A 22887-nucleotide genomic window follows, 5' to 3' on the forward strand; every position below is an offset into this window, starting at 1 on the left:
AACTAATTTAAAAGCTTATTTTTTAATAATAGTATTAGGAAAGTTATTCTTAAGGGAGAAAAACTAATTAAAAAGCTAACTCCTCCTAGAAAGAAAACCTTTATTAATAATTATCCCTATACTCCTAAAGTAATAATAACTAGAATAATACTATAACTAAGGAATTCTAGGCTATCTAAAGAAAGCTTAAAATAATAAAAGTTCTATTACTTAAACTATAAATTCTAACTAACTAAATTTAAAAAATAAGAAAAAAAACTAAAGAAAATAAAGAAAAAAATCTAGAAGATACTTTCTATTTTCTTTTTTAATATCTACTATATTTAAGCTCTAATCTAAAACTAGTTTAAAAATTTAAAAGAAGCTATTAATATTACTAAACTTAAAGAAATTATAATAACTATTAATAACTACTTTAAAGTAGTTAGCTATTTAACTAAAATACTAAAAAACTAGAAGATATAGCTTACTTAATAGTAAAAAGTTATAATAAAAGGAAAATAACTTAAGCTACTAGAAACTATTAAGGCCTACTACTAGTTCTTATATTTTATATTAGTAGTTAATAGCTTTATTAAAAACTAGGTTTTAAGTTATAAGTTAATCTATTAGAAGGAAATTAAAGATAATACTTTTACCTATTAAAAAATAGTAAGAGCTCTTAATTTCTATATAAAAGGAAAGATAGTAGAAGCTTAAATAAAAAGAATTACTAAAGAAGCCTTTAGCTTAATTTTCTATAAAAAAGAAAATAAATACTTTAATAGTATTACTAATAACTTTAAGCTTAAAAATAAGGCTACTTTACTAAAGAAAGTAGGAAAAAGAGAAAGAGTATATTTTAATATTTACTAAGTTTATTAGCTCTTTAAATATTTTTAGTAAAAGTATTTCTATATTATTAAAAAACCTCTAAAGAAATAAATAATAATAAAGAAGAAGAAATAGTAGATTAAAAAGCTACTAGCTAATAATTTTAATTAAGCTAAGAAAATAGAAAAGTTTTAAAAATAAAATAATAAAAAAAGAATTAAGTTTTAAAAAGAATAAGATAAAAACTAATTATTAATAACTATTTATATTAAAGCTATATTCTATATAGTAGAAATAGCTTTTTTCTTAATCTCTAACTACTTTCTAAAAAACTTTACTATACTTAACTCTAGATCTAATATCTATATCTTTAATTAATTTAGTTGATTTTATAACTTTAAGCCTGCCTATAATAACTTTATATTAGTAGGAAGTAAGTAGCTCCTAATTCTTAACTATAATAAAGTTAAAATTAAACTCTAATATTAATTATAATCTATTATTTTAACCTTTAAAGATATAGCTTATATAAAAGCTATTACTATTAACTTTATTTTACTAAAAAGGCTTTACTAAGTTAGATATATCTAAGACTATAAGCTAGGTATCTATAATATTATATAGTAAATAGATAAGTCTATTTTCTACTTTATAGTAGATATAGAAAGCTAATATATACTAGAATATATCTTTATTAAAATAGATAGAATAGTTTTCTATATTTACTAAAATAAATTTAATAAAGCTATTTAAAGTTATCTATTATTATTAAAAGCTAAAAATATAAAATAATACCTTAAACTTAGTTACCTAGGACTAAAAACTCTTAAATATCTTATAAATACTTCTATAAAAGTAATAATAAAAAGCTTAACTACTATTAAGTATAATTAATATAGGCTAAGTAAGATAAAATATAAAATTAGAAGAATTTTAAAAAATAGAGAATATTTAAGTTTATATAAAAAGATAGTTTTAAATTTCTATAACTTTAAAAAGGATTATAGAGAAATAAAAAGCCTTATATTACTAATAAATATCTATTTTAGAATAATATAAAATTATTATCTTCTAAACTAAATTATTTTAACTATTATTTTTACCCTTAACTACTTCTTAGATATAATTAATAAGCTATATAACTTAAAAACTACTTATATAAAATATAATAGAAAACTAGAAGTTAAAGTACTAGAAGTAAAGCTCTATTTTAAAATAGTTTACTATATTATAGTTAAATTCTCTACTCTATATACCTAAAAATAAAATAGCTTAGTAGAGTACTTAGAAAATATAGTAAAAGAAAAGATTAAAATTATAATATAAGTAGTCTAAATTAAAAATAAAAAAGATAATATAATCTATATTAAACTTCCTAATATACTATAACTAGAAATCTTAAAAGCTAGTATCTATCTACTTAATAAAACTCCTAAGTAAGTTAAAAAATAAAAGTCTTTAATTAAAGTATTTTAAATTACTATAATAAAGAAAAGAAGCTTTCTAACTTTATTAAAACTACCTAATTAATTATATTTAAAAGCTTATAAATATAAAGCTTTTACTTTAATTATAAAAATAATATAGAAATAGAATAAACTAAAATATCTAAATTTAAAGATATAGATTAATTATCTTATAGAATATAATTCTTTTAATATCTACTAGATATAAAACTTAGTTACTAATAAGATTATTAATATTAAAGATATTATTTTTAATAAAGATAAGCTTTATCTAGGAAAAGAAGCTATTAAAAAATAAGAACTAATACTATTACCTAACTATAATACTCTCCTTAACTAGTATTAGATCTTAAAAGAGGAAAAAGATAAAAAAATCTTTAATATTAGTATATTATATAAGCTTAAATATAAGTTTAATTTAATATTTAAAGAAAAAGATTAAGAAAATAAAAAAGGAATAACTAAGGAAAAGGAAATTAACTTTAAAAAGGAACTAAAATAGGAAATCTAATACTAAATATTTCTTTTAACTTTTCTAGATTCTTTCTTATAAAAACTATCTTCTCTTTTTACTATAATCTTAAAATAATTCTTAAAGCCTCTAATAGTTAAGATAATTTTATTTTAGTTATAGAAAGCTACCTTTACTACTAGAAAGCTAGCTAAAAATAGGAAGCTTTTAGAAAATAAAGTAGTTAATTAAACTTAAATATAATAATTAGCTTAAAATAATAAGAACCTTAAAGCTCTATATAAAAGCTAACTACTTAAATTTTTAAAGTACTATTATAAACTTATATACTATCTTTTTAGCTTTTAGTTTAAGGAAGCTAAGAAAGTATATTTATAAAGCTATAGAAAAATAAAATCCTAATAGAAAGAAGATATTTAGAATACTAAGGACTATTAGATATTAGACTATATATAAATATATATATATAAATTTAATAAATACTATTAACTTTAGAAGTTTAAAGCTTATTTAATTATTAAAGGAGACTAGTAAATAAAATATAAGGATAATACTTATATTATTATATTTATAGTAAGGTTATTTTAAACTATTATAGCTATTACTACTTAATTTAATCTTAAACTAATATTATCTAATTAGATAATATAGCTTATAGATTATAAATTTAAAATAATTATTATTATTATAGTATAAAGAGTTGAAAAGTATTTTGATATTAATAGGTTTTAAATTTATAATTTATAAGCTATATTATTTAATTAGAAAAGAAGTAATTATCTTTTTCTATATAGATAATATTAGTTTTATATATAGGAAAGAAGATAAAGAGGAGGCTTATAAGCTAATAAAATAGTTATAAGGATATTATAAGCTTATAAAAGAAGAAGATCTTTAATAATTTTTTAAAATTAAAATTATTTATAATAAAAAGAAAAAGAGAATTTATCTAAATTAGAAATTATATTATAAAAAGATTAGTAAGCTAATAAAAATAACTTTTATCTATAAAATTCCTATAAGAACTAAGAAATTATTTTCTTAAAATAAAATAATAACTTTTATTTTAATTAACTAATATTAGAAGAAGATAAGCTTTATCTTATATATAGCTATAACTATAAAGCTAGATATAATATTTATAATATTAAGAGCTACTAGGTTTATAAAGAATCCTAGTCTAGTATATTATAAAATAGTAAATTAAATACTTTAATATCTTAAGAATATAAAATTATTAGCTTTAATTTTAGGAAATAGAAATTACTTTATTACTTATAGTAATATTTCCTTTACTAATAATAGCTTTAATTAGAAAAGTTTTTAAGTATATATTATAGTTTTATTTAGAGGGCTTATTAATTAGAAAACTATAAAATAGGATATTATAATTACTTTAATTATAGAAGTAGAACTTCTAGCCCTCTCCTAAGTAGCTAAGAAAGCTATTTTTACTTAATAAATCTTAAAGGAACTATCTATTATACTTAATAATTACTAAATTCTTTTAAAATATAATAATACCTAAATTATTAAGCTTATTATAAACTTAGAAGTAAACTTATAGATAAAGCTATAATATATAGATATCTATAACTACTAGTTAAAGTAGGAATAGAAAAATAAGAAAGTAGATATAGACTATATAAGCTTAAAGGAAATAGTTATTAATAGTTTTACTAAAGCTCTACTTTTATAGAAGTTTTAAGCCTTTATCTATTAAATTAAGATATTAGATATTACCTAATTAGCTAGAAATATTTATAAAAACCTAGAATAATTAACTTTTATAGAAATCCTAATATATTAGGATCTATAGATATTTAGAATAGGATAAATCAAGGACTTTTTTATTTTTAAGATACTAAGATATTTAGAAAAGCATAGTCTTAGGAACTCTTATTTATATAGAAAACTATAGTATATAGGGCCTACTATTATATACCCCCCTCTAGCCCTTAAAAAGAGAGGCTAGAAGAATAGGCTATTCTATGAAATAATCGAAACATCGTCAAGTGGGAATTAGAAGTTGTAGCTATCATGACTTGTCATGATAGCTAAGGGGGTGTGTTGGCCTACATGTAAAAATGGAACCTAATATTTCAGGCGGAAACTAAGTGGAAACTGGTGGCTATTTAAGGAAGGTAATTAGGGGCTGGAAACGGAGGAAATTTCGGTTCTTCAATAATCACTGTTTTCACACATGCCATATTTCGCCCCCAATTTGATGCCGATATTCGAACACACCCTAATTTATTTCGTCCATCCGTCTCGAGGAGTACTCGTCTCGTCGTGCCCTGCGCACCCCCTTTTGAAAAGCCTCGGTCGAGGAAAAAAAAATGAAAAAAAAATAAAAATAAAGCTGCAATTCCAGATCATCGCCAGTTGCCAGGCCAGGCTCGAACCACCTGTCTTCTCAGTGCCGACAGTATTCCGATACTCTCGGTCTACCCCGGTTCTACGCTACCCTCGTACCCTTCGATCTCACGTGTCTAGATGCAAGCATTCCATGCTCGCTGACTACGGTCATCGTCGACTTTGCTCGAAGGGCCTCGGTCGCTGACCGGCTTCCCCGCCCACGCACCTCTAGTTAATCGACGAGGACACTATCCGCGATGAGTAGCCTCTTGCTAGGTATCATTCCTTTCAGAGAAACTGCGTCCACCCTGCAGCCAGTCGTCTCGAGCGAGAAGTCTCTCGCCCATCCAAGAAAGAAGAGCCCGAGAAATTCGGCGGTAAACGCTCTTTCCCGTGCCCTTCGAGATGCCAACCACCTTGCGCTATCCCTCTGGGGTAAGCCTAGACCCGCGGAGAGGGAGCGGAGGAGAGTCGTCCGAGAGCGCAAGCAGACCCTCTCGCTGCGCATGAAAATGGTAACGGCATGTCCCTTGTTCCGTCTATGACGTCCCAAATTCCCATAGCTCTTGTTCTCGAATCTCGTCGCCTTCCTTATCCTGTATCCGCTTACTGGAACTCTGGCTCACTGATCATTTTTCCCTATTCTCCATAGGCCACGACGTTGGAGGAGTGGGAAACGGCGGCCCAAGAACTCGATGTATTAGAGGGCAATGACCGATGGAAAGACGAACCGTCGACAAGCGGACTTAACATAGCCTTGGTAGAGTCACGGCTAAACGACCTCGATTCTGCTCGATCCAGCCGTGATATTCGCGCCATGCTATATCTCATTCGTACCGCGCTGTCGAGAGACCTTGGCGGTATGGGTGGCGTCGGCCTCTACCGCCACTCGCACATTGGTACCAAACGCCTTATTGAGCGTTATGTCGACTCTGCGATTCAGACGGTAGAGTCTCTCGTCCGCGAGAGCGCCTTGTCGCTGCCGGACAGCATGAGCTCCAGGGATATCCTCGACGGCCTACTCTTTGCTCGGCAGAGTTTTGGAAGGAGCGCCCTCCTCCTTAGTGGCGGCGCTACTTTCGGCATGATGCATATCGGGGTTTTAAAGGCCCTCTTCAACGCCGACCTGCTACCGCGTATCGTTTCGGGCGCCTCTGCCGGCTCCATTGTCTGCGCCGTCCTCTGCACGCATACCGATGAGGAAATTCCCACCATCTTAGAGGAGTTCCCATACGGCGACCTTGATGTATTTGAAGCCGTTGGCGTTCAGGATAATATGCTCTTGCACCTCCGGCGGCTGCTTACAGAGGGTAGTTGGTCCGATATTAAGAATCTGACAAGAGTCATGCGTGGGCTGCTTGGAGACCTCACTTTCCAGGAGGCTTATAATCGCACCCGTCGCATCCTGAATATCACCGTCTCGACAGAGTCCGTCTACGAACTACCCCGTCTACTCAACTATGTCACCGCACCAAACGTCATGATATGGTCAGCAGTTGCGGCCTCCTGTTCTGTGCCATTCGTCTTTACTGCCGCCTCTCTGCTTGTTAAGGACCCGGTAACTGGCGAACATGCGCCATGGAACCCGAGTCCTCAACGCTGGATCGATGGATCTGTGGATAACGACCTCCCCATGGCCAGGCTAGCGGAGATGTTCAACGTCAACCACTTTATAGTCTCCCAGGTGAACCCACACGTGGTTCCATTCCTTGCCAAGGATGATCACCTCATCCCGACAGAAGAGAGAGACCGTATAGAGGATTTAAAGGCCGGCGGAAGAGGACCTGATTGGCTGTACGTAGTAACCTCGTTAGCGAAAGACGAGGCACTCCACCGCATGCAGTTTCTGGCCGAGCTTGGCATTTTCCCAAATCTCGTCACCAAGCTTCGGAGCATCCTGAGCCAGAAATACTCCGGTGACATAAATATCCTGCCCGAAATTGCCATTCAGGATCTGCCGAGGATACTTTCTAACCCCAACAGCGAGTTCATGCTGCGGTGTTGTCTCGCTGGTGAGCGGGCCACTTGGCCCAAGATGAGCCGGATACGGGATCGATGCGCCATAGAGCTCACGCTTGATAGGGCAGTGCATGCTCTCCGGGCCCGTGTCGTATTTTCCGAAAGCCAGGTGGATTTGCGGCGGTTAGCCGTCGGTCCCGTTCAACAACCGTGGCCGGATACGCCAGCTGGCGAGCAGGCCGGGGCGCCTCGGAACAAGGAAAAGGACCGGCAACCCATTCCCAGTACGACAAGATGTGGCCAGCGCCGCGGCTCTGGAAGCAGCGTTCAGCTACTTGCACGCCACCGGAGGATGCTGCAAGATACCGATGTCACAGATGACGAAACCGAGGAAGAGGAACGTTTAGAGATGCTGCGTTGGAGCGCCCATGTGGCTTCTACCCTTCCCAAGAAGCCTAGTTTAAGGAGAGCTGCCAGGAGTCAGCTCAATGTCCATCTCAACCCGGTGTCTCTACCTACGCCCGCGGCCACACGCGAGGAAGAGCAGGCTCCGTTTGACTTTTCTCGGCCAATACTTCCGACTCAGTCCGAAGTCGCCACCTCCCCTGACGGTCAACGCACCAGCATGGAGGCATGGGCGGCTGGACCGTCGACTTCACGGAACTCTGATATCTGTTCCAGCCGTGCTGCGGCTATGCCGCCCATGGTCGGTGCTGCTTCGGGCGGAACCAATTATCTCGATGGAGACTATGATATCGCGGATGAGACAAGCTCCTCTGACCCTGACCCCTACAGCCACCCATGGGATCAAATTACCTCAATGGAGAGTGATGTTGCGAGCGGGCCCAAATCTACAGATATCGCGCCGGTGGATGAGCTAATGGATCGGCCCAGCAGTCATTCCATTCCCCCGGCGGAATCGCCGGGGGAAGAGCCTACGGATTGACCTGCGGTTGGAGGGGTGTAGCGTAGCTCTGAGGAGGAACGGAGTGTGATCGTCCTGGCCAGTTTCTCGCAGGAATTACAACAAGACGCGCACGCTTCTCAGGGTGCAGGTGACGACGCGCCGAGTTCACTCTTTAAGTCGTGCGATTAAGCCCAGGCCGTTTTAAAGCTCGACATCCGTTTTGTGCGTGTGCGTGTACGTGTAGCAGGACCTCGAGCAGCTGCTCTCGGTGAAATGGGGTTAAGCGCGACCGGCCTGATCACCAATATCCACGAGGCGCATCCAGTCGCGTTAGGAAATGCCAGAGGACCGCTAGCTTACCGGCTACATCAGCCTTTTATAGACCAATCAAATATGTACCTCGGTTCATCTCACCGTTGATTCTTAATGTAATACTTGATAGTGATTGCTTCATATCAGGGGATGGATGAGGTTGCGATATGGGACGTCGTAAATTTGGTGCCGATCGACCTTCACAAAGTCGAAGTAGCAAAACAGGCCGAAATTGGCCCTTCATCATTCGAGAGAAAGAGGCGTTTACTTTGGTTCTTTCTTTTCTCTTTGGGCGAGGTTTGGGGGTGAATAACGGTACGAAGTACAAAGTACCTTCGTTCATGAAGGACTGAGGAAAATAACTATGTACTCGGAGAGCTCCCAAAATAATAATTTTTCCAGGTTCTGGCCCAAAGCAAACTCAACCCTCCTCACACCCCAAAGCAAAACCGCCTCTGAGAGGTATCTGAAAACCGATTCCCAGTTCCAATCCAATTGCAACCCTCCGTGCCTTAAACCATGGGCTCTTCAGCTTCAAAAGTTGCTGCAAACTCGACTCGGAAATTCCCCGCCCGGCCGATGGCTTCCCAGCTTGGATCTCCTCCACAGGGCCATCCAAAGACCCGTAGCCCGCAAGCCTCGCGTCCAAAAGAAGACGGTAATTGGCATTTCCAATTCAAACGTTGAAACTCCGCATCTTCTTAGAGGACGTGGGTGCTGACAGGTTCGGCTCTGCCTCGACTTAGAAGCGTTAGATTCCAAGCAGTTTTCCGAAAGACTCCACATGATGGGCGTAGTCAAGCCGAACCCAACATTTTCCCACTCGTCAACGGCATATCTTGATCGCCAACCGAGCCGTGCGCCGAGTGATCACTCGCTTCCTGCGTCCCTACCGAAGAATCCGACTCTAGTCTCTATCGAGGCCAGACGGCGCCTCCAAGCGAGGGCGGAGGCTGAATTAGAACACTTTCGCCAGGCCAAGGGCCCTGGCCGAGAGTTCCTTGACATCGCCACGATTTCGAGAATACTCACTGCTCGCAGCCAGGGATCTAAACCAGAAGAGATAGAAGCTCACTTCAAGTTGAAGCCCGAGACAATGGCAAGTCTCGGGTGTGTAGACCTCGCCGAACGCCTCTAGACCCAAGACGACGAAAAAGAGCCGTGGCTTTCGTACGCGCCGCGTATCGCATTCCAGCACGAAAGGAATCTGCGGGAAAGTGACATTGCGATATTGGGGTTACTCCTCTCTGCCCTTCCCCGCCGGAGCCATGAGATCCTCGTTGGGTGCGTGATGTCTTAGTCGACCTAGCAGGAATAGGGAAATGGATGCGCTAGCACAACGGCTACGGCGACCGAGGGTAGACGTCGAAAGGGAGTCTACATCGCCTAACTAGCTGGCGAAAACCCCGAAGCATGGGGTAGGGGCTGCAAAGACCTATGTTCAAACCGAAGTCCGCTCTCAAAACACTAAAGTGGTTACCTAGACTTGCCCAATTCAACCAAGCGCTCGCGGACGACGTTGATGTCTGTCGCATGCTCTATGGTGAGATTGGTTGGAAAGCATAGTATATGATCTCAGACGCGTATTTAGCGCCCTGGCTCACCATTCCCCCCCCTTCCCAAACTGATCACCATGCGCAATGACCACCATCAATTCTCAGGTCGCTTCCGGTCATGAAACTACTAGCATCGCTGAGAAGAAAGACGGCAGCACCCCGGTACTCGTTGGGACTGCTGAGTCGGCCTAGCATGTTGTGTCCAGCCCACTCCAACCGTCTCTCTGGGTGTGACACAAACAGCGCTTCCACCATGTCCGTCACGATATATCCTGGGGAGATGGTGTTGACCCGAATAGAATGCTGGCCCCATTCCGCTGCCAGATTTCTTCCGAGCTGGAGTACGGCGGCTTTTGATGCGTTATAGGCTCTATGCATACAATATTTAACTCGTTGCCCGAATGCTCTTCTTCTGCTCCTGTTGGGGGACGGTGTGCGATTGGGAGGAACTCACGGGCAGAGCAATCCTCTATTCGCCACGGTGCCACTCATGCTAGCGATGAGGACAAGGCTGCCGCCCTGTCCTAGCCGCAACATCTCTCGCGCCACTGCCTGCGCCGTCATAAACACGCCCGTGACGTTGACGCTAAACATCTGGTCGGCATCTTGAGCTGTGTACTCTAGCGCCGGGGTCTCCTGCTGTATGCCTGCTGCAGCGATCAGCCCATCCAGCCGATTGTGGAGGGAACCGATCTCCCGGACAACGCGGTTCAGTCGGTCGACATCCCTAACGTCGACTTGGTGGTAGTGCAGTTTAGGCCCGTGCTCGTCCAGGGTCCTCTGGCGCACAACGGAGAAGGCAGCGCCGGGCTTAGGTTCGGGGAGACGATCTATGGCATGCACTGATCCATCACCTGGTCAGCATGTGCAGGCAGGTTCGTGGATTTGAAACTCAAACGCCATCGCTTGCTCGACAGTTCTAAAACCATTCCCGCTTACCGGTTGCGCCGGCTTCGAGGAGAGCTTCAGCCTGGACCAAACCCAAACCCCTGGCGGCTCCAGTTACAATAGCCACTCGACCTTGAAGTGAGAACTCGGGAAGCCCATTCCTTCTCGGTCCTTGCCGGTGTGGGACCGTTGAGTGGAGCCGAGACAGCTTGCAATCCTGCCTGAACCTAAGCGGGCCCGATGCCCAACTTGTCAACAGGTTGCTGACACGTCCGGATAATCTCATGGACCTCATGTTCACGAGTTAGGTTGGGGTACAGTTGAAGAGTAATTTGAACGATCAGCAGCTCGAATATTTTCCCACGGAATCCTGCGGTTCTGTCCACAACCTGCACATGAGCGATCACTTCGTCGACGACTCTTCAGAGTTGGACGACACTACTTCCTCTTCCGCCCGACGCTAATGCCCGTACCCCGCACTTACCCCAGAGACTAGTTTAGGACGCCGAACCAAACCAAACGATGGCAAGAAGCAACAAATCCGCATTAGTCCTTATAATAAACGTGTACACCACGAAGGTACTTTGGGTTAAGCTTAACTCGCACTTGCTGCCTACTTCGTACATCAGCATTCAGGCCGACGGATCGTCGATCCCAAGCAACTATATTACACGAGCCCGAAGACATTAATTGATCAATCAATGCCGGCCGTGGCAACCAGTGGAAAGCGATGATCCTGTCCCACTAGATATCACTACACCTCACTAGGCAGCCCGTGCACATGTCGCCGGCTTAGTCGTCCTCTACACCTTGGTATTTGCCATTTGCCCTCTCCTCACACATGTCTCCTACTATGTCTCTTTATTCTCAAGAGAGAAACTAGACCTCAAATCAACCCTAACAAAGCTCCATACCTTGAAAATCCGCGGCCGCTTGTTATCTCCGGTCCTTCGGGCGTTGGGAAAGGAACACTTATCCAAATGCTCTCCGAGGCACACCTCGACACCTTTACTACGACCGTTTCCCGCACAACTCGTCAGCCGCGCGTCCCCGAGAAGTCGAAGGCAGAGCCTACCTTCTTCATCACCCCCTCTAAATTTTCTACTCTTCTCACTAGGAAATTCTTTGCCGAATATACCTTCTTCAGTGGCCATTTCTATGGCACTAGTAAGCAAACTATTGCGGACCAGACATCTAAAGGCTTGGTAGTTGTGCTGGATATTGATAGGCATGGTGCGAAGCAAATGAAGGTCGACACTAGCATCGATGCGCGCTATGTGTTTGTTAAACCACCAAGCTTTGAGGAACCTGAAGCATGACCCCGACATCGAGGGACGGAGAGTGAGGGAGATATTCAGAGGAGGCTAGCTGAGGCTAGAGCTGAGCTTGAGTACGCTGACTCGCCTGGTGTTTATGATAAATCATCGTTAATGGTGATGTTGAAAAGGCGTACCGGGAACTTGCTGAATTTATATTTCCTTGGGGACGCTTACCCAGCCTCATTTACCACCTTTTTTCACCTCCGAACCAGAGTCTCTGGCAGCAAATCTCGACCGGCTTGTCGTTCATCGGCCGGCCGCCATGCCTTTCACAACTTACCTGGCACCACTAAAACTACAAAATCTCGCATTGAAATAGCAGCCCTTCATGCCCTCATCCGCGTGGCGCACTCCGTAGGAGCAGCCCTGTCCTATTAACGGGGAGGATTAGAAAAATCTCCGATAGCTAATCTTCCGAGGGCCGCATGGTCAGAGCTCAGCCCCAAAGAAACCTCTGCAAATGTAATCAATTCATGCTCGTAACAATCTAGCCCTTCTATTTCTATGGGAAGAGAGCTATCCATGAAGCATTCCACCCAAAATCAAATACTTTATCTGGATATTACATCTCCACTATACCGCGAACAATATAATCACGACGACCCAGTAGGGGCCATCTCTTCAATGTGCCTGTTCAACTCGTCCAATATCTCCCGGCGAACATTTGGAAGGGAAGATGCGACCTCTATTAGCATCTTGCCAGCATGATTCATAGCCCTAGGGTTGGCTCCCTCCCGCAGGAGTGCTCTCACGACTGGAAGATGCCCGTACCCCGCCGCCCAGAATAGCGCAGTCAAGCCGGAATCATCACGCCCCTCAATATCCACCTTCCCAGTTGCGAGGAGCGCTTCAACGACATCAGAACGATCCTGCTGGACAGCCCAGGCCAGGGGTGTCCAGCCGTCAACATCCCTATCATCGACACCCGGACACTCGTGCTTAAGAAGGACCCGCAAGGCATTTGGGTGCCCGCCCGCACAAGCCCATGATATGGCTCCACGTTTGTTTTTGTCAATACTAGCCTTGTTGATTCGTTTGTTCCGCATGAGGATGTCAACAGTTTCGGCGCGGCCATTGCCGGCCGCCCAGGAGAGGGGAGACTTGCGATTCTCGTCTGCAACATTAGGATCTATACGGCGCATGTTGAGGAGGCACTTGACAACCTCATCCATCCCATATTCCGCGGCCCACGACAGGGCCGTGCGTCCTTCCTTGTCGCGGTGATTAATATCAACGTCTGGACGCCTTGCCAGCGTTCTAGCGATAGATAGGTAACCACCCTTGACAGCATGTATGAAAGGAGTCAAGCCTTTATAGTCAGCTTGGTCAACCCGGCATTCGGCCCTTGTCAGAAGCTCTTTGACGATTTCGCGGTGTCCATTGGAACAGGCGTACGATAACGCGGTTCTCCCAAATTTACCGCCCCGTCCGTTTAGATCTGTTCGGTCATCTGTTACCAAGGCAATGACACAACCCAGGTGGCCATGTTCAGCAGCTGCTGCAAGGGCCCTCTGGGACTCGCGACTTTCAGCATTAGGATCCGCCCCAGCCTGGAGCAGTGCCGAAACGACCCGGAGGTGGCCTTGCTGTGACGCGAAGAAGAGAGCCCGGTCGAGGGTAGGATCAGTACGGTCGATACTCTCAAGCAAGCCTACCACCGTCTCGGGGAGGCCGAAGTACGCGGCGGCGACAATAGGGTGGAAGTCAGCGGGGTTGCTATCCCCATGGGTGCTTGGATCAGCCCAGTAGCGCTGTAACCAGTTGTAGCAGTTCCAGTTCTCAACGTCGATGAGAGCCGTGGCGGCTTCTCTCAATTGAGATGAGGCGGATGCTTCACAAAGGGCAAAATGTTTGGTCCAGTTCAGCGCCGCGTAGTCATAGAATTTGTACTTGGTTTCGAGAGTCTGCCAGGTTTCGGGATCTGCGAAACCAGATTCTCGGAAGAGTTTGCCCATGCCGAGAGCCTGCTCTTCCTCATCCCACAACCCACCAATGAGATCAGTTGTCGGAGATTCACAATCTGCCCCAGAGACTTCCGAGCTGGACTCGACGTCCGTTGAGGCGGAGATATCCGTGGAGAAGTCATCGAGCTGTAGGTACCGGATGCAAGCCGACGCCATCTCCAGGGCGGCCTCCCCCTCGCTAATCGAAAGCATAGCTGGGAATTTCTCGCCATGATACCTATCACGAAGAAGAAAATCCTTTACAGATTGATGCACTAGAGACACCGTTGACTCCGATATCCGTATGAACGGACCCAGGATCCCCTGCAGGGTATGCCTGATGGAAGTCTGACAGGCGCGAGCAACATCTTCCGCGTTGTCGTGGTGCGAACTTATCGTAAAACTAATATTGATCTCGTCCAGTTGGAGAGGTCTTTCGCTGGCTAATAGCAGCTTCAAGAGTTTTGATGCCACCGCCTGATAGTTAGGCGAGATGCCCGTTACGAAGTCCATATATATCGCTTCAAGGTCCGGGGGAACGGTACTGATAATGTCCCGCAAGTCTTGGATTGATGCGAGAAGGGTATTTTCTAGGGACTCAATAACAGTGTGGATCCAGAGAAAAGTTTGATTGGCGTTGGAGCAGAGGGCGTCGAGGAGAAAGGCTTTTATGTCGGGAGCCCAGTCGCGTCTGCGAGATAAATCGTCCACTCTATGGCGAATATAAGTCTGCAAATCTTCACTGTACCCAGGTTGATTTTCATCAATAGAAAGCTGACATCCAGGAGGAGCATCGCTGGGATGTAATTCCCCCAGAACAGGTCGACTGGTCAAGAGAACCTTCACATACTTGTGGCTGCCCGTCTCAAAGTCAGGGTTAGTTGTCAACTCGAAAATTGACTCTAGAAGTTTGTGGCAGGTAACTCTGTCACATTCATCCAATGCATCAAGAATAATGCAGATAGGACCAGACTTTGGGTCCCTTATAATATTCAAGAAGATATTCCAAAGTGACGAGAAGGACTGAACTAAGCTCGGTCCCTGCAATTCGTACACCTTCCGCACATAGCGAATCATCGACCGGTGGCGATGAAGGATTTGAAGAATCAAGCCTGTGAGGACACCTATGGCGTCTTTTTGCCTGTTGACTTTGTCGTCGCAGAAATATAGGAGGACTGTGGCGGGCCTGTCTGGCGGCTTCTGGCGGTGCTCGAGATGGTTAGCCAGCGACAAGGACGTTATTGTTTTGCCGCATCCCGGGTGGCCAATCAACCATAGGAGAGCATTCTCCGTCTTGTCGAACCAAGTCCTGAATGAAGGGTGATTTAGAATCCATTGACAGGTGCCCTTCACCGGCTTCGGGAGTAGCCGCTTATAGTCGGCGATGTCATGGACACTAAGTAGCATGATGCAGGTCTGTTCTAGTTCGTTGAATGCTTGGGCTAGTCAGGACCTAGAGGGTTAAATGCCGTCTGAAATTATGAATGGAACTCACTCATGTTCGACGAATGCGTGCTGACCCTTCTCGGTCTTTGCGTCACATCGCGTGCCCTTGAAGCAATCCTCCGAAGAGCTTGGGACACTCTCCTATAGCTCTCATTTTCATTCGGAAACCTGCACATATCGCGGTGATTTGCGAATAGCGGTATCACCTCTTCGTTCGGTATGCCTAGTATAGATGAAGCGCGATCGACAACCTAGGCCCAAACGATTCATGAACTCAGCCCTGAAACTGCAGAGGGACGGGTGGGGGAATGCACCATGCTAGGGGCGGGCAAATTACATTGAACCTTTACGGACACACTGCAGCGGTGCCGATGGGCCATAGTGGAGGGAATGAGGACTTGGATTGACAGTCCGGAAGCACAATAAAGGACACCCACTTACCAAAGAGTTGAGAGGTGGCGTCGGCTCCGTCTCGTAAAACGAGACCACCATTAGGTTCTGTAGCCGATGCCTTGCGGACAAGATCAGGTCCTGCAGCGGACCGGAGTTGTAGGTCAGAAGTTTTAGATCGCCGGCCTTCACAACCGCAGACGTGGACCTCGTCGCGAGTGGGTTGGCGTTGAGCATGCCGCCAATCGCCATGGCTAAGTTTGCACAGTTGCTTCCTTGATGGGGGGTGCCTAAAAACACAATCCCAACAACAGATTTCAACATTGCTCCGCGGAAAGCATCTTCTTCGTGGGCGGTCACCAATGCCTAGCATCTTAGAAATCCATAAACCATGGAAGCTTGTGATATACTCACCTGCTTGCAAACGATCCCTCCGAGGCTGTGGCAAAGGAAAATGATCGGGCGACCAGCCTTGATCAACATTAGTTAACCGGCAACAAAGACAAAGCAAGTCCTAGCACTTACATCTTCATGAAGATCCCTCACCGCACTTAAGAGCCCGCGCGAATACTCCCGGACCCCTGAGATGGATGGGTTGAAGAAGACCTTCGCCGGGTACCCATAAGTATACACTCGGCACCCTGGTAAGATACCTGGCAGTAGATGCCGTATCCACATAGTCCCGTTCGGGTGGGTCCACGTTTGGAAGGCGTCTCCGTTCAGTCCGTGAATCGCAATGATATCCACGGGATACTGCTCTGCTCCATCATGAGCCGACGGGCCTTCAGCTACGAACGACAACCCATGTCGTTCGATTACTTCGGTTGGTGACTTTGATACCTCCCGAGCGCCAGAGTCAACAATAGGCCCATGGCTAACACTCGGCCGCTTCGAAAACTTGTCCTTCAGTTTTCTAAGCACCATGTCCGACTCAATTTAGGGTCTCGGATTTGGGTTGTCTCAAACGTGAGGCGCTAATGATACCCCCAACTAGCATCTTAGACTTACCGAGCGGGGAAAGTCAATGGCGTAAGAAGCAAGCCCATGAGGAGAAATTGCGGGGTAACAAGCAAGTCGACGGTAGGGTTTGAGGGTTCAGCTTCGTGCATGCGATGGACCCTGTTCCCCGAGTGTGGACTAGCGCCGCCGCAACTGCATGAGCTAAAGCGCCATGGGATCCGGGATCACTCTAAAATTGTATCGTTTAATGAGGCGTGGGGACTACCTCTGTCCTTCCATGCGTCGTCCGAACCCTTTCTCGTCGAGAGTGGACGTGGGTGCCACATTGGGCTCCCGAATGACATTTTCTCATGCTGCAACCTTCAATCCAAGAGACTGCAACACCAGACATTGCCATTTGGATAGTGGATGCTACCGTTTCGGATATAAAAGCTTCAAATACGAAACTTGCGTCCTTGTTATCTGACGCCGGGTGAAACCGCGAGGAAAGCTGGTGATGGTAGTTAATAAAATGTGAGTCTGGCCTACTTCACCTGTGTCGTCTCGTATAAGTCTTTGTTCTGACACGCGTGTGTGTGTGTGTAGGAATCTATTAATTTGATCTAGAAATGGGTTTCCCGATATCTCGGGGGCTTTCATTGATACCGGTCTAAGTAATAATGCATATTTTCATCTCTGTTCCACTCATGGGTTGTCACGGCTCAGCATCTTATCACACGAACAACAGTGACAGATAGTAGAACTGGCAACTGTAAGAACTGGCAACTGTAAGAACTGGCAACTGCTAGAACTAACCATCGCCAGTTCTCACTTAGACCAGAACTCCATATAGTCACAACTAATATATATAAGAAGTGCCGCCCGCACACACTTACCTTAGAGAAGAATAACCTTTTCTTATTATAACTTACTAAAATATAATATTATAACTACTAAAATTACTAACAACTACTATAACTAGTAAAGACTTCTTTCTAGTATTAATAGAACTACTATATAAAAGTATTTATTATAATAAAGTAATTATAATTTAAAAAATAAAATAAAATAAAATTATAATTTATTAAATTTATAAAAATTTTTAAAAAATTAAAAAATAATAATTATTAAATTATTAAAAATTTTTAAAAATTAAAAAAATTAAAAAAATTAAAAAATTAAAAAAATTAAAAAAATTTAAAAAAATTAAAAAAATTAAAAAAATAAATTATATAAAAATAATTATTATATTAAAATTATATATAAAAAAGTTTTTATTTTTATTATAACTTTAAGTATACTACTTTACTATTAGATATAAGTAATAGCTTATAATTGTAAAAGTAAGAGAATATAACTTATTTACTTTAAAATAAATATCTATTAATAGATTACTTATAGGACTAGTAATTACTTATATACTAGATATATTATTATTAATAGGATTATATATTAAATTCTATAATTAAGTAAGCTATTAAGAGAATAAAATTATTATTTCTTTTTTAGTTAAATAAATATAGAAATATTTACTTTTATATAGTTATATAAGATTATTATTTAGCTTATAATTATATACTATCTAAAGTAGTATAGTAGTAAAAATTTAATAATATTTTAACTACTTTTAAAAATAAATAATATTTTTATTATCTTACTTATTTATATTTTTATAATATTATATATAAAATAAAATTTAAATTTTTAATTTTAATTTCTTTATTAATTATTTAACTATTTATTTCTTTTTATTTTATTTACTTATAGTTTTTTAATTACTTTCTTATTATTTATTAAAAACTAGGGCTAAGATCTTTTTAATTTAAGTAGAAGTATTTAAATATCCTAAATCTTAGTATTATTAGCTACTTTTTTACTAATATAGCTTATTTAATAACTTACTTATCTTTAAGTAATTATAATTTAAATTATAAGCTTTATTATTTTACTTTTAAATTCTTTACTTATTATTTTAAGTAGTTAAAGTAGATTTTAAAATAAGTTTTTAAGTTAGTAATTTAACTATTAGTAATTATTTTTTTTTTAGTTTCTAAACTATTTATATATTTATTAACTTTCTAAATAACTTATATAAGTAAGTTATAATTATTAAGTTTATTTATTTTATTATAATTATTATTTTTATTATTATTTTTAAATTACTATTTAATTAATAATTAAGATAATATTATTATTTTTATTATTATTTTTTATTTTATCTTTAATATTATTTACTTACTTAAAGAAAGTAATTATCTTTCTACTACTAGAAAATTAAGTAAAATATCTAATATTAATATAATAGTGAAAAAGAGGATATCAGTAAAAAGGAGGACGTTCTCATATAACTATAAAGATAGGCCGGAAGAATATTGTTCCTTGCCATAGGCCATAGCAATAGTTATTTCTTTCTTTCCTTCTTCTAGAAGGAATTCTAAAAGTTCTTCTTCTTCTTTAATTAATCAAGTTATTATATTTTTTAGTAAATTATTAAGTTATTAGTCCTTCTTCTAATTAATTTCTTCTTTATCTTTTCAGATCTGGTCTGGCCCTATTTCTAGACAGTTCTTCTAGTATTTTACATGTGGAAGTGTCCCCTATTTGACACTAGTATGATTTTTAGCTTCCCTCTATTTGGAAGCCTCCAATGGTTATGAAATGGCCCTATTTTCATTGATCAACCATTCCGACGTTCTATTCCATTCCTGCCAGAAGAACTGCAGCACTTCTTCCAGGAACTATTCTTAACTAATTTAACTACTTCCTTCTTCTTTCTTACTTTCTTCTTCTTCTTTCTATATTTCTTATAGTGTTTCGGGCAGGCTGCACTGTTCTATCTTATTAAGCTTTTTAATTTTAGAAATTATTAAGTTAGTAAGTATATATTCTATATAGATAGTATATAATATTAAAATAACTAGCTTTTTAAAAAAGTAATATTTCAAATTTTTTTTTTTTACTTTTTATTAAAGTATTTAAACTAAATATTTAATTAATAGTTTAGTATATTATATTATTTATATAACTTATTATATATATTTTATTATTATATTTAAATAAAAAATAACTTATTAAAAATTAAATTATTTCTCTATTTCTTTACTAAAATAAAAACTAGTCTAGAACTAAGAAACAAGCTTAGAACTAAGAAACTAGCCTAGAACTAAGAAATTAGCCTGGAACTAAGAAACTAGCCTAGAACCAAGAAACTAGTACGGAACCCGGAAAGAAGGTTCTAGACCTCTGGAATCTGAAAAGAAGGTTCTGGACTTCCGGAATCTGAAAAGAAGGTTCTAGACTTCCGGAATCTGAAAAGAAGGTTCTAGACTTCTAGAATCTAAAAAGCTAAAAATAAACTTCTATACTTTCGGAACCTAAAAAATGAAAAATAAGTTTCTAAGTTTCTAGAATTGAAAAATAGGTTTTAAAAATAAAAAAATAGTTTTCAGAATTTTAAAAAACTAAAATTAGGAAGGTAGAAAGTATATAAGAAGTAACTAAGTTACTTTTTAACTTAAAAAAGAAAAAAAAATAATTATATATAGATTTAAATTTTTCTCTTTCTTTTTTTAAAAAAAATAGAAGAATAAGAACTTTCCTATATATAATTCTAATACAATAACTATTTTTATATAATTATTTTCTCTTTTAACTTTTTTATTCTCTTAAAATTTTAATAGTTTACTAACTATTTTTCTTTTAATTTCTAAGAGTATTTTATAACTTTAATAGATTATAACTTTATTTTACTTTATATTTTAATTTATAATTACTTTAAAAAATTTAACTTATTTTTATTTTTTTTATATAAAGAAAAAACTTCTTATTATCTTTTTATTTTTATTTTTTATTTTTATTTTCTTTTCTTTTAAAAAACAATCTTTTTAATTAATTTTTTATTTTTCTTTTAAAAAATCTTTCTTATAAAGCTTAATACTAAACTAGAAATAATTTTTTATATTTTTCTTCTTATAAAAAACTCTTTTATAATTCTTTTATAAAAATAAAACCTTCTAAAAATACTAAAATAGATACTAAGTCGATTTTTTAACTTTTTAAACTTAAAAAAATAAAAAATTATCAGACTTAGAAAATTTAAGCTACTATATACCTTATAAAAGAAAAATTATTTTTAACTATTAAAAACTTACCTATTTAAAAACTAATTAGAAGAAGAAAAAATAAAATACAAGTAATTATTAACTAAAATTTAGCTTTATATAATAACAGCCTACTAAGACGGAGCAGTGCAGCCTGCCCGCACACTATAAGAAATAAGAAAAAGTAAGAAATAAGTAATCAAATAGTCAAGAATAATTCTTATAAGAAGCTACTGCAATTCTACTTATAGGGATAGAAATAGGATATCGGAATAGTTAATTAATAGGAATAGGGCTATATTATAACTAAAGAAGGCTTCTAAATAGGGAGAAGCTAAAGATTATAAGAGTATTAAATAGGAGATACTTATATATATAAAATAATAAAAAAATTATCCGGAGTTATTATATAAGATAATTTATAAAAAATAATAATAATAAAATTAATTAATAGAATATAACGGGCTATGCTATTAAAAGGCTTTAGTAGATGCTTAAGCTAACTAACCCTTACTAAGTATTACCTCTAGTAACTTATTCTTAATAAAAGACTTCTCTCTAACCGGGTTTTAACTAAATACTACTTTCTTCTTCTTCTCTTTTTCTTATTAAAACCTTTCTATATAATAGGCCTCTATTAAGTAATACTACTTTATAGAACCCCTATATTAGGTTTTAATTATTATAAATAATAAAGAAAAATTAGAGCTTAGCTCTTATAATAACTATAATAACTATAATATATTAATACTCTGTCTCTAATAAAATATAAAGAAGAATTAGAGCCCTACTCCCTATAAACTATAAAGATATTCCTATTCCCTATATCCTAAATTATAAAAATAAAAAGATAATTAAATATTATTAAGTAAACTATTAATAATAATAATAATAAAGATAATAGATAATATATTTGTAAAACTTAGAGAAGCTCTTAAATAATAAGACTTTTTTATAATAATTATAGCTTAACTTTAGTATATTACTAAAGAATAAGTAACATAGAAGAAGATATATAAAACCTAAATTAAAGTACTATAAGAAAATATAATATAATTAACTTTCTAAACTTTTATTTTTATAATTTATATACTTAATTTTAAATATAATAATAATAATAATAATAATAATAATACTAAGAATATTATTTAGCTATAAAGTATATAGAAACTTTAATTAGCTCTACTTAATTCTTCTAAGTTTAATAGATATAGGAATAAGTTTTATATATAGTTACTTAAAATAAAAAATAAACTTTATATAGATACTAAAGCTATTAGAAATAATAATATTTAGTTTAGCTATATATTCTCTTACCTAGATTTAATTCTCTAGTAGATATATATTATTTATATAGAGCTTAATACTTCTTATAAGTCTTTAAGAGATTTCTTAGAGTATTTCTATAATTACTATTAAAACCTAGATAAAGAAGAAAAAGCTCTAGATAAACTTAAGAAGCTTAAATAAAAAAAAAATTAAACTTTTATTTACTTTTATTTTAAGTTTAAAATAATATTAGCTAATATAGAAGGAATAATTTAAAATAATAAAGTAAAAAAAGTAGACTTAAAACTAATATTTAATAATAAACTATAAAGAATAGTTATTAATTAGATTTTAATATCCAATAATTATTATAAATATATTAGAGTTTTTTAAAAACTAAGTTTTTAATTAGAGAGCTTTTATATAGAAAAAAATATTATTAGATCTTTTTATATATATTAAATATAAGGTTTAAAAAAATAAAATAAAAATCTATATTAATTAATATTAAGTTTTATTATTAACTATTTTTTAATTAGTTATAAAAAAAATATTTAAAAGAAGAAAATAATATCTTAAGAGAGAAGTAAGCTAAGTAAGTAAATATAAAAGAATAAAAATACTAGTAAAAAGAAAATTACTATTATTAATATAGAAGGTAATAATATAGGATTAATACTTATTTACTATTATTTACTAAGAACTTCTATTAGATATATATAGGAAGAATTAAACTTATTAAAGTTTATT

General features: G+C 37.4%; 3 protein-coding genes and 1 pseudogene across 3 annotated transcripts; 2 read left to right on the forward strand and 2 right to left on the reverse strand.

The window, feature by feature from the left end:
• Positions 1-5366: 5366 nt before the first annotated feature.
• Positions 5367-8014, forward strand: SAPIO_CDS4382 (Patatin-like phospholipase; the record flags this gene model as incomplete). Its single annotated transcript, XM_016786943.1, has 2 exons — positions 5367-5624; positions 5762-8014. The coding sequence occupies 2 exons, from the start codon at positions 5367-5369 to the stop codon at positions 8012-8014; spliced, it is 2511 nt and encodes an 836-aa protein (XP_016643545.1).
• Positions 8015-9915: 1901 nt separating this feature from the next.
• On the reverse strand, positions 9916-11026 carry SAPIO_CDS4383 (uncharacterized protein; the record flags this gene model as incomplete). Its single annotated transcript, XM_016786944.1, has 3 exons — positions 9916-10213; positions 10298-10685; positions 10783-11026. 3 exons carry the CDS (start codon positions 11024-11026, stop codon positions 9916-9918), a joined length of 930 nt encoding a protein of 309 aa, XP_016643546.1.
• A 685-nt stretch (positions 11027-11711) lies between these two features.
• SAPIO_CDS4384 lies at positions 11712-12050 on the forward strand (annotated as a pseudogene; the record flags this gene model as incomplete).
• A 593-nt stretch (positions 12051-12643) lies between these two features.
• Positions 12644-16081, reverse strand: SAPIO_CDS4385 (uncharacterized protein; the record flags this gene model as incomplete). The annotated part of the gene is made up of 4 exons (XM_016786945.1): positions 12644-14849; positions 15048-15302; positions 15489-15580; positions 15881-16081. 4 exons carry the CDS (start codon positions 16079-16081, stop codon positions 12644-12646), a joined length of 2754 nt encoding a protein of 917 aa, XP_016643547.1.
• Positions 16082-22887: the final 6806 nt, after the last annotated feature.

The sequence above is a fragment of the Scedosporium apiospermum genome, assembly GCF_000732125.1.
Source record: "Scedosporium apiospermum strain IHEM 14462 chromosome Unknown SEQ_SAPIO_0091, whole genome shotgun sequence".
In the NCBI taxonomy this organism is placed as follows: Eukaryota; Fungi; Ascomycota; class Sordariomycetes; order Microascales; family Microascaceae; genus Scedosporium; species Scedosporium apiospermum.